This window comes from Lutjanus erythropterus, chromosome 5 (assembly GCF_056507025.1).
Source record: "Lutjanus erythropterus isolate fLutEry1 chromosome 5, fLutEry1.hap2, whole genome shotgun sequence".
NCBI lineage: Eukaryota > Metazoa > Chordata > Actinopteri > Lutjaniformes > Lutjanidae > Lutjanus > Lutjanus erythropterus.
In genome coordinates, this window is record NC_139321.1 from 11,305,060 (window position 1) to 11,317,748 (window position 12,689).

At 39.4% G+C, this 12,689-nt stretch overlaps 1 protein-coding gene across 1 annotated transcript; it reads right to left on the bottom strand.

The window, feature by feature from the left end:
* Positions 1-220: 220 nt before the first annotated feature.
* On the bottom strand, positions 221-11,988 carry LOC146326514 (uncharacterized). Its single transcript, XM_084719829.1, has 8 exons — positions 11,907-11,988; positions 9,195-9,323; positions 8,462-8,552; positions 7,122-7,210; positions 6,882-6,965; positions 4,961-5,218; positions 1,227-1,409; positions 221-1,133 (listed from the first exon to the last, which is right to left on the bottom strand). Exons 2-8 carry the CDS (start codon positions 9,306-9,308, stop codon positions 318-320), a joined length of 1,635 nt encoding a protein of 544 aa, XP_084575955.1. The 5' UTR covers positions 9,309-9,323; positions 11,907-11,988; the 3' UTR covers positions 221-317.
* Positions 11,989-12,689: the final 701 nt, after the last annotated feature.

The window sequence follows — 12,689 nt, forward strand, 5'->3', positions numbered from 1 at the left end:
AAGAATTTCATCATTATATAGCATGTAAGTACAATGGATCATTTGTTTGTTTGATTTTTTTATGTCAGAATATTCATGGATGGTCACTTCAGAGTAAGCCATTCCAGCAATAGAACTGAATTTACAACTAAAACTGTGGTTTGGTGCCTGAAGTTGGATTTTTGTCTCATTCATTCAGTTTTGTCAAGTTAGATTAAGCAATCACATGTTAAGATTTACCGTGTTTTTTTGGCATATTCTCATCTGAATCTGATAAGACACGTGTACACATGTCACCCAAGAGAGCCAGAGGCAACACCCACAGGAGTATTTCTATTTTACATTCCTTCCATTTTTTGCCCCTCCAACTCTCTCTCGTCCTCAAGAAAAGGGAGGGTTGAGGTGATGCTTTTGAGCTCATCCAAAACCTCCTGCAACTCCTTTGCAGCACACCTGATGGATTGGACAAATTTCATGATCTCGGAATGTGTTTCACCACCTGCCTGTGTCTGTCTGATGTGGTGTATCTCTATAGCATCCATGGCAATAAAGAAGACATCTGCTGCCACAAATAAACCAGCGAGTGCACCACTTGCTGCCTCTGCCACACATACTGCCCTGGATGCTTGTGCTGCGATTCTGCCAATTTTTACCACTCGAATCAGTCGAATCAATTCGATAATGTTGCCTAAGCCCTTGCCCAGCCCTGTGCCAACCTTGGCCCAGTTTTCTGGATTGAGACTGCTGTCCTCAGACAATTCACCCGAGCATTTATTCCTGATTGTCTGTAAACTGTTGCTAATTTCTTGGAGCCAGGAGGCCACAGCATTAATTTTCTCAGCAAACTCTTTAATGATGCTGTGAACAACTTTGCGATCAGAGGCCTGGTTGACCATGTTTGTGATATTTGATGCACCAGCAGTGACCCCACCAGCCACAGCCACCCCGATTCCAACCCCAGTGACAATAAGCGAAGCCCCGAAAGTGAAGGGGGCCAGAGCAAGGCCCACTAAGGATGTAGTCCCTCCTGCTGCTCCGATCACTCCTCCTGTCAGACTGCCGATGGTGGTGCCCATGTGCACTCTTTCCAAACTGTCTGCCACAGCTTTTAGCTTGTCCAACTGGTCCTGAAGGTGCTTTGTAGTTGTTTCACACTATCAACAAAACATAGTCAGTGTCAAAGACAGAAACAGGAGTTACATTTGATCAGTAAACATACGACTAATATATGAGTCTACATGCCAAACCTTTTTTGTGAGACATCTTAAAGTAATGGGACGCCCCAAAATCTCCCAGGCTGTGGGTCTTGAGTCAGGGTCTTGGTTCAACATGTCACTCAAGAGCTCACGAAACTCTGGTGAGAACTCGCCTTGGAGATCAGGACCAGAAGTTATCTTGGGGATGAGATTGCCTGTCTCATCTGCAGAGAACTGAGGAAGAATTATTGTTAGAAAGACTTAATACCACTGCAGTCAGATAACTGAAGATAATAAAGTAATAAGGACAGTAATGTCATTCCAATTACATGTCATCTTGTTACTTATATTAGAAAAGTGACATTATTTCTCTCCATATTACGTGCTTCACTCATGGAAAGTAATTCATTGTAGCCTGTGGACCTCGTGCTGAAATGGTCTAAGAACTGTATTAAATTTTATCACCTTATTTTATGGATATGACTAATTACTGAGATAAAAGTTTCTGCAAGTCTGACACATTAGAGAGTTAGTGGAAAAAAATGATCTGATCGTTGTATTCACAATACTTTTCAGTCAGTATTTCTAGAATGGTTCTGAATCATAATTTTGTTAAAATGTTATTCTTTTGTTGTTCACAATTTCCATGTTCAGGATTCTTTGGCCCGACCTGGCATATGGTTTGATGAAGAAACAGCCATTTTCTCCTAACACTGCATAACTCCTGCAAACCGATTCAGAAACGACTCTCTCCTCAAATGCATCAGCCAGTTATGAACATATCTTCAGCAACTCTCAGTCCAAATCTGCCCTTAAAACATCTTCGTTGTGTCCTTTGGCAGCATCTTGCTTTAATTATTGGTTACATCGCTACACTGCTCCCACAACAGCCTGTTTCATTTATGGTAAAAACTATAGCTCGTGATGAACATCAACATGTTAGCATTGTCACTGTGAGAATGTTAGTTTACTGACTTGAACTCAAAGTACCACTGAGCTGCAGCCTTACTGAGCCTCCAGCATGGCTGTAGACTTTTCTGCAGTTTTATTTCTATTCTCATTCTTTTTTATGTTTATTTACATTACATTAATTTTTAGTAACAAACACGTCTGAATAACTTACCAGTAACTGTGAAATACAGAGTTCATAGAGTATGCATCCCACTGACCAAACTTCACTACAAATGAAGAAAGTATTAGTATTATTAGTATTACAGAAGTAATCAGAAAATGAAGTGGTTGTTCATAGCTTCTGGTGTCATATGTGCAAATCAAAAATACTCCCTACGCATACATACACACTAAATACAAAGCAAACTGTAAACTAATAAGAATATGTACAAATTTTACTGTAAAAAATGAATTTAAGTGAATTAAAAAGCACTCAGATGACCATAGATGTATACTGCACAACTGACACCAGATGCTAAGTGACAGATGGTTTGCAAAGCTGAGAACAGTAAAGCAACAGACACAGAGCAATTCTGTCTCAACTCACTTATGTCCTGTGCAGTTGAGCACAAAATTATTAGCCCCCCTAGGAAAGGTTTTTTTTTTTTATTTTCCCAAGTGCTTTTTTAACAGAGCAAGGAATTTTCAACATAGCATTTCTAAACATACTAGTTTTTCAAAATTATTAGCCCCCTTAAGAACTGACCTTTTTATTGAGCCATAGCACAAACTACTGTTGTGCAATGATGTGCTTTAACTTTGTAATGCTCAAAGCTTGTAAAATCAAGTTAAAACTGTGGGTTATCTTCCAATTTACACACAGTATAAAAACTTCAGTAAGGGTTTAAGCTGTCACTTGAGAAAGCATAATGCCAAAAACAAAAATAAATCAGTTGAGAAAAAGAATTGTTGATGCTCACAAAGCAGGAGAAGAATATACAAAGTTATCACAGTGTTTCCAAGTGTCAAGAACTAGAGTGAGGAGTATCATCAAGAAATTCAAAGAGAGCCACACAGTACAGAACAAGCCTGACAGAGGTAGGAAGCAAAAGATTTCAAAGATTCTGGAAAGAAAACCAGTGAGAGACGTGTCTAAAGACCCCAGAACAACTGCCAAGTCACTAGTGAATGACTTAGCCAAGTCAGGAATTGTAGTCTCAAAGAAGACAATCACTAGAGCCCTGCACAGGAATGGACTGCGAGGTTGTAGACCAAGAAAAAGTCCACTTCTGCAGAGGAGACACCTTCAAGCCAGACTGAAGTATGCTAAGGACAACCTGGAGAAAGATTATGCATACTGGAAGCGTGTTGTTTGGTCAGATGAGACAAAACTAGAGCTTTCTGGCCATAGAGATGTTGCTTATGTTTGGAGAAAGAAGGGAGAGGCGTGTAACAGAACAACGCCTCAACAGTGGTGGGAGTATTATGCCGTAGGGATGCTTCAGTGTGTCTGGAACTGGGAACCTGGTCAAGGTGGAAGGAATCATGAAGAAAGAAGGATATGTGAAGATTTTGAAAGAAAACCTCAAGCAGTCAGCAGCAAAACTGGCTCTGGGTTGTCACTTTGACTTCAAACAAAGAACTACCTCCAAAAGTGAACGTTATCGACTGGCCTGCACAAAGACCAGAGAGGGAGAAGCAAAAAAGGGAAGTTGTATGGCACAAACAGGATACATCTGGATCCATCGTCGGAGACGGTATTTTGCACAATAAATAACCAAATCTATTCAGCACATAGGTACTGCAAAGGAAGAGGATATAGACGGAACGCAGAAGGGATTGGCATTAGTCCTCGGCCGACTCTCGGGTTCAGAGCATGCTGTTAGATCGACCACATCGGAGCATCGCAGCTGGGAACTTAAAATTTTAACTCAGAGACAGAATACACAACTGACTATTAGCATCAGGGAGACTAATAGTTTTGACCCTGGTAGTTTTTGTTTTTTGTGAAATAATTTTGTTTCTGTGTGCAAAGTAAAATAATGTAAGCATCCAAAATGAAACTAGGATGTTTGAAAAAGCTGTGTTAAAAATTCCTTGCTGTTTATCAGCACATGGGAATTTTTAATCAGGGGGCTAATAATTTCATCCTCATCTGTATATCAGCAAACAATTACACTTCCAGCAGACAGATAGGAGCATTCAGTAAGTAAGTAAAAGAAAAAATGTGAAGACAAGAAGCCAAACCAACCCAAAACTTCACCAAATAAGTATTGGGTTTTCTATTCTGGAATAAAGATCAATACCTTCTCGCATCATAGTTCGATGCTTGTGTGAAGACCTCTGGTGCCAGATAATTCACTGCTGCATGTCCCACAGTTCTCTCATTAGGGTTGTTTGAACTGTGTAAACAACAAAAACAACTTGAAACTGCTGCATTCATTCTATATATACTTTGTATGTTATATTTCTAATTGATAAAGCAGTATACAGTACTTTTCCTCAATGTTCCAAAATCCACTGAGGCGCACTGTTCCAAATTCTGTCAGCAATATGTTCTATAAAAGAAGAAAAGGCAAAACTGTAAACTGTTTGTCAATGCTGTAATTATTGACTGAAGATGTTTTTTTTCTGTAAATTACATTCTAAAATATGGAGGTTATATTATATTTAAGAGTCCACCTTCGATCACACCCCAGTTAACTGTTGTTTAAAACAGACTTTTGACCAGTGGAGGACAGTTTCTTTTAACATTTCTATTGATACTGATAAAATAAAAAATATTTGACTATTATGTCAAAAACAGCTAAATCTATACATTGAATGTAGGCTTGGAAGGTGACTTTGAAAGTTGTGAAAAGTTTGTACCGTTCAATAAAGACTTCCTGACTAACAGACCCCAGCATGTCAGAATGGGCACCTCCACGTCCTCCGTCATCGTCCTCAATACTGGTGTTCCTCAAGGCTGTGTGCTGAGTCCAGTCCTGTACACACTGTACACTCATGACTGCGTCGCTACTCATGGCTCCAACACCCTCATCAAATTTGCGGATGACACAACTGTCATGGGGCTCATCAACAACAGTGATGAGGCACCATACAGGGAGGAGGTCCAAGCACTGGCGGCCTGGTGCAGTGACAATCACCTCAACCTCAACTCCAAGAAGACAAAAGAAGTCATCACTGACTTCTAGAAGTCGAGGACCACACTGCACTCAGGCCTGAGCATCAGTGGGGAGAAAGTGGAACGGGTCACCAGCTTTAAGTTTCTTGGCCTGCACATCTCGGAGGACCTGGGCTGGACTGTGAACACCACCCACATCATCAAAAAGGCCCAGCAGCGTCTCTTTTTTCTGAGAATGCTGAGGAGGAACAAACTCCCTCCACCCCTGCTGAAAAACTTCTACCAATGCACAATAGAGAGTGCCCTCACCTATGGATGTACAGTGTGGTTTGCCAGCTGTACTGCATCTGAAAAGAAACAACTGCAGCGGGTCATCAAGACGGCTCAGTGGATTATCGGCTGCCCACTTCCATGCCTAGAGGAGATCCACTCCAGCAGTCTCCTCCGACGGGCTACAAAGATCCGGGATGACCCCACCCACCCAGGACACTCTCTATTCACCAGCCTTCCCTCTGGCAGACTCAGAGTCATGAGAGCCTGCACCAACAGACTGAGACACAGCTTCTTCCCCATGGCTGTGAAGAGACTGCTGCAGGAACCATGACCCCCCAACTGACTACTGACTGTCTTGCACTCTTGATACAGACTATTACAGTCTGTATCTGCTGTAAATATTATAACTGCACTTTATTTTACTTACTTATTTTTACTATTTATATTACATTATATTATATTTTATGACCAGGACATTGTAGCTGCTACAAGAGATGTTGCCAAACGAAATTTCATTGTATCCCTTGCAATGACAATAAAGCTTCTTACCTTCTTACCTAAAGAGGACTAATCCTCAAGGATTCACAGCAGTTACATTGGACTCTAGTGAACAGCACCACACCTGCAGTATAATCTGCCTCCCTGCTGTGGGTTTTTATCATATGGCTCCATGGATGGCAATGTTGGTTACCCCTAAAATAACTCTAACCCAACAAGCATTTAGCCGTTTCAAGATACTCTGCGACTACCACAGTAATCCACAAATAAAGCTTCCAGATGCTCCATTATCACTGTCTGAACTTCACATGGCTTATACATAAACAACCAACAATAAAGACAAATGGATTCCCTGCTGAATTTTTTAAATACTACTGGCAGACACTGAAACCACTTTTCCTCAGAATAAGCACAGAAACAGAGAACAGGAGGAGGTGGAGACGAGCATATTGCCAATCACCTAACTAACTAATAAACTTTGTTTCAAAACTTTGTTGACGACGATTTTCCAAAGTGTTACTGAGCACTGGGCAACAAATGCATGTATAATTACAAAAAACAATCAAAACAATCAAATAATTTTAAAATTAATTTGTGTCAAATTATTGATTTTTTTAAACAAGCAGGATAATGTACAATGAGCTGGTCACGTTTGCAAAATAAAGCCATAAAATCATTTGAAAATAAATACTGTCATATAAATGTGTGCCAAATATATTTTATTTGGTAAGTAAGTAACTTTTGCATCATCCTGTTCATTATCTTGGGATTTATTTCACAACAATGACAGCCTCACTGTACATTATCCCTTACATAATGTTATAATTACTTATTTATTTATCTAACATTCAACAGGCCTACATATTTTGTGCGCTTTTGATGTAAAAGACTTAATGTTTAAATTTTGTGAAACACTGTACCTGTGGCATCAGGTCTTTGTGAAGCAAGTCTTTGTCGTGAATGGCTCTCAGTGCCATACAGATTTCAACAATCCAGCTCAGAGCCTAGAAAACAAACAAACAAACAAAATCTCTACTGCTGCACAGGATTTTAGTTATTTATGATATATGCACTGATTTTAATTGCTTAGAACAAATGTGTAAAATATATTTATGTTGTATTGCACAGGTGAAAATTTAAAATATTCTTTGCATGAGTACCTCAAACTCTTGTTGACGCCCCTCTCTGCTCTTTTCCGTAAGACTTCCTCCCTCACAGAACTCCATCACCACATTGTAAGTGTTCCTGTCTTCATCTTTATGACAAAAAGAAAAGAGAATCTGTCATATTAAGCTATACAAGATAATTCTCCCTCTCTGGGGAACCATCACCTTATTGTGGTGAAGAGGTTTGTGTGTCTGTATGAACCTGGGAGCTGTGTTGTCTGGATCCTGGTGCTCCTGGAAGGGACTCTCACGGCAAATTGGTCTCAGGCGAGGGTCCAGACTAAGAATGGTTCAAAAAACCTCGTGCAAAACCAAGGAAGGAGTGTAGAGAATCTGCCCCAAGAAAGCCCAGAAAACGGTGAATTGTCTACTCCGAGTAGGGAAAGAGTCCTTACCCCAAGTGAGGAAGTTCAAGTATCTTGGCATCTTGTTGTCATGTGAGGGGACAATGGAGCATGAGATGGGCTGCAGAATTAGAGCAGTGGGAACGGTATTGCGTTCACTTTACCGCAATTTTATGATGAAAAGAGAGCTAAGCCAGATGGCGAAGGTCGTGAAGGGTGGGTCATGATTGAAAAAACAAGATCATGGATAGTGGACGAAATGGGTTTTCTCAGGAGGGTGGCTGGCATCTCCCTCAGGGATAGGATGAGAAACTTAATTAACTGTGAGGGACTCAGAGTGGAGACCCAGTTGGGGTGGTTTGGGCATCTCATAAAGATGAACCCTGGTCGCCTCACTAGGGAGGTCTGGAGTCCCCTGCTGGAACTGTTACCTCTACGACCCGACTTCAGATAAGCAGTTTAAGATGGATGAAGATGGATGGATGGAAGATAAATCTCCCACAGGACGTATAAAACATACAATAGATTTCACAAAACAATCCCAGTTCAAGGCATGTTTTTCTGTGGCTTTCAATCATATCAAAACTCTTGCAAAAAATAGTAAGTGAACGGTGAATTTGATTTTTTTTTTGTTGATCTTCTGTTTCCAACTTTGATGCTAAAAACATGTATGTAACTTTTTGTATCTTTCCTCTCAGCTCACTACTGATGTCAGCTGTATCACAAAATCAGAGTGTTTCAAATGAAATATTTACTCTTATCATATTTCTTTTTCAAAAAATACATTATTTTGAAGCAGAACTGCAAATTAGCTTGTTAATGCAGTAAATTCATACATGATGTGTGATGCAGGGCTCAGTTTTGAGAAAGAAAATCCCAAAATTGCCTCAGTACTCTACCTTTAGTACCATAACATCATTACTTACAACCAATGTTTTTGGCAAAAAATTGAGAAGACCATTAAATTTCACACAGACTTTAAAGACTTACCTTTGAAAGAATTCTTGATGTTCATAACATGAGGATGATTTATTGTCTTGAGAGTCTCCATCTCTGATATTAATGCTGCATCTGTGGAAACCTGTCAAAAAACAACAACAACAAATAAATAAATTTACAAAAAAAACACTGCATCAGAATGGTCTGGCAGAGGCACCTGGTTGTCTGAGCGCCCGGACACTCACAGGCCGAAGCCCCCTCTCTCTGCCCCCTTAAAACTTTTCAACTATTCCAACTGAATTACAATTTGAAGGTTGATGCCATCACCGTTGGTAGCATATGGTTGGTGGCAAATTATTCATTTCTGGGGTAAGTAGTCACGTAATAAATTAGATAATGTACAGTCAGCAGGTCATTATTGTGAAATAAATCCTGACAGGGTGATGCAGGGAACCGACGCTCACTGTACTGTATTATCTCTTACATGTATTTTCCTCATCAATGTTTTCCTCAAAGGCAGTTTTGATTTGTTTCACTTCTTAACATTATTTATAGCAGTGACATGAGAACTTATTGGGTATATAAGAACAGGCTACATAATATTGTGTATGGTTTGATTTTCAATTTATTTCCAAACTGCTTCAGTAGTTTAGTCTAACAGTGGATAAGATCAACATGTACAGAACCTGTATGAAGTTTTGTATTGGTGTTTTAGAGGATGGTAAACCTGAGCTTATTCGTGTTTAGTGCAAAGTAAAATAACAAAACTGAACCCACCACTTACCTTGATCTTTCTTATGAAGAATTTGTCACCGTCCTTTGTGGCTATAACATAATTTTCTGTTTCCTTTTCAATGTTGTAGCCTTCCTTCTGCAGGGTGCTCTGTTCTTGTCCCATCTTTGTTGTTATCGCCTTATGACACAAAAACAATAATTCATTGCAGGACCACTGTAGGGAGAGTATTATTGGAAACCTCAGATATATTGCTCAGAATTTTAGAAATCTATATTATTATCTATATTTTCTCAGCTCTGGAAAGCAATAATTTTAACAATATGAAACACTGACTGTTGTGGCATAATCAGTTTGTCAAAATACTTGTGACCATCCATCACTGTATGCTTTTGTTTCTGACAAATAGAAGCTAATGAGATGATACCATTATGGTAAAATAGAAATTCTCTCCAATGATACAATTACATATGCTATAAAAATTACACTGAAGCAAAGATCAGTGTAAAAAGTCTTGCTGTTGCTCTCTATGATCCCACACTAGTTACATAACATAACATAATGTAAAAACTAGGACTGTCAATCGATTAAAATATTTAATTGCGATTAATCGCATGAGTGTCTGTAGTTAATCGCAAATTAATCGCACATTTTTGTTCAGAATGTATTTTTTCAAGTATTTATAGTGTCATTTAAATGTAACTTTATTAAATCACATACATTAACCAAAAACAATGACAAATATTGTCCAGAGACCCTCAAAGACACTGCATTTGGCATAAAAAATATGCTCAAATAATAACACGACAAACCCATCAGGCACAGATAAGCATATTGACCTGCTTAATTTAACATTGAGGCCAAAACGAACTAAAAACTTCATTAGTTTTCTATTGAAGTTTTTGATTATTTATTTATTTATTTATTTAGTTTTCAGTTTTTAAAAATCAGTTCAAGCTTCTATGGTTCACTGCAGGCTTCAAATTTAAAATTCCAACACCACAGAACCAGCAGTATTTTAGTAAGAAGTCGGTATTTATATGCATCTGTTTATTTATTTAGTATTATTATTGCTAAGAATAGTTTCATTCATTCATTGTCTGTAACTGCTTATCATTGAAGGGTCATGGGGGGCTGAAGCCTACCCCAGCTGACACTGGGTAAGAGGCTTGGTACACCATTCACACCTATGGACAATGATCAAATAATCTATTTAATGCATGTCTTTGGACTGTGGGATGAAGCCAGAGTACCCAGAGAGAACCCACACAAACACAAGGAGAACATGCAGACTCTGCACAGAAGGATCCTGCCCCAGCCACAGACTCCTCAGCCCCCCCAGCTGGCTGGCTGGGGGATTTAAACTCTGGACCTTCTTGCTGTGAGGCAGCACCATGCCGCCACCTAGTGGTTGAAATCTTTTATAAAATATTGTCCTCTGAGGAAAAATCCTCACCTTCATTCACTTCAGTCCATATAATGACGAAACGGTGCGCGATATTCATGTTTTTGTATTAAGGCAGCAGGATCATTTACATCAGTGAGGATGTTTTAGACCACAGCAGACAGGAGATGAAGAGGAGAGACAGACTCTGGACTCTTCATCATCACTTACAATAAAGCAGCACACTGGCATGTTTTGTTGAAGAGATGAGGCAAAGATATTTTTATCTGTAGTGTTTAAACCACAGAACTGTATCAATTGTATCATCAGTTAAGTTTTTATATCGGTCGGCACTTCATGCAGTGACTAGTCGACACAGCTGTCTATATTCACACGCTCTCTCTGCTGTGGATCAGCCTTATTTTTACTTTTACCTGGTTTCTCCCTCCTCATATACTCCTATTTCTTTGCGTTTAGCCAGTTGCTACATTGGACCCTATAGAGTTAAACAGACAGGCCTGTTTACATTGTCATTTGGTGCGTATTGTCATACGTTTGGTGATGCAGAGTCATTTTTCCCGTTTGCTTCAGATCATATTAACACTTTAAATTGACATCGTATATAATCCACACACTAAAATAATGATGAAGCAACTACAGACACTTTGAATACTTTTTACTGTTATCTGTTTTGTCTTGGTGATTTTGCAGCTCAGATCACGGATTAGAAAATGCATGATCATTTATCACAGACAATCTTAAATCAATTACACTCATTTTACGTTGGTTTGGTCAAAAACTTCAGTGATCTCCACGTCTCTGTCATCATAGGACAGTGTCAGACAGACTTCATCATGTTTAAATCTGCTGTATGGAGTTTTATTGTTTAATGTGCAGTTTTCATGTTAGAATAAACGGCAGCATTAAGACCGCATTTAGTCCATCAGTAATTTTCTGACGGCATTCTTCTTCTCCTGCTTTATTTGCAGCAACAATGTTGCTTTTTGCCGTAATGTATTTTGTATATTTTCCACAGCTCATAATTATAACAACTTGATCATTTTGACTTAAGTGGCTCGCGATCGCTTCATTTCATGCGGAAGAAGAGTCAAATAACGCAACAAACGCCTCTTTTATGTGAGCGCGCACAGAGTCTGAAGACGAAAGCCTGGATTAATAAAGTGAGTTGATAACCACCGTCGTGATACCCGTTATCTCTGGTTGCGGTTTTAGGCTTTGTCGATCCAGATCATGCAGAGAAAGCCTGGCTGTGTTGAGCTTGCTTCGTAGTACAGCCCTATGGTCTATATAACAGAACATGCGTTAGCCGCGCGTCAACGCGTAATTATCGCCCCAGTAAAAACCTGTGTGTCACTCACCGTCAAAGAACGAAGATCCTCTAAACCCCAAACCAAGAGTAAGTTTATATACTGTAGAAAGTGAAACAAAACTGAGAGGTTTCCTCCCTCTCCATGCAACACCTATGCGTCATGATCAAGCTAAAATTGTGGGGGAATTCATGCTTAAGTTGTGTAGTTGGGTCTGATTCTTTTGGCTTTTGTTTTTTTCTCTTTAGTGTTTCAGAGTTTTAAACATTTTAAATTGTGCATTGTTCACATCCATGTTTATCTTCTTTTTACTGCCTTTGTTGATTTTGGCATCACATTTCTTTGGGCCTTACTGACACTTTTTTGGTTAAGTTAAAGTTGCCCATTGGAGACCAAATGTTTCCCTTTCACTTCCCATCCAGAGCTTAATTTCTGTGAAGTGCTGGTCATTATTAGCCTCATATCAGACTCAAAACTTCATTTGCATGTTCAGTCTGACATTACCTCCACTCTAAACTATATCTCTGGGGTCTGAGGTTCATTGCTATGACAGCATACTTGGTTTTTGTCCCCACAGTCTGTGGTTTTATTATGTGAGAATGAGTGTGCTCATGTTACTGTAGTCAGTCATTAAGTGTATAGATCATTTGTGTGTTGTGTTTGACCATCAGTATAGTCAACAGGCATCTGAATGAAATTAACCTGCTGCCATTACGAGCAGACCCTGGATAAGCGAAAGAAAATAGATAGATGGGTGGATGGACACTGGGGCTTAATACACAGGATGACTAGGCACATCAGCACAGGCCTGGAAGGTGGTCCCCTCTTCCCTGA

Excerpts from the sequence above, each read along its gene's own strand:
- LOC146326514 (XM_084719829.1), bottom strand. The coding sequence starts at position 9,308 with ATGGGACAAGAACAGAGCACCCTGCAGAAGGAAGGCTACAACATTGAA. Across the intron at positions 6,966-7,121 it reads GGCGTCAACAAGAGTTTGAG|GCTCTGAGCTGGATTGTTGA; the intron begins GTACTCATGCAA and ends TTTGTTTTCTAG. Across the intron at positions 5,219-6,881 it reads ACAAAGACCTGATGCCACAG|GTTGAGGTGATTGTCACTGC; the intron begins GTACAGTGTTTC and ends CTTGGAGTTGAG.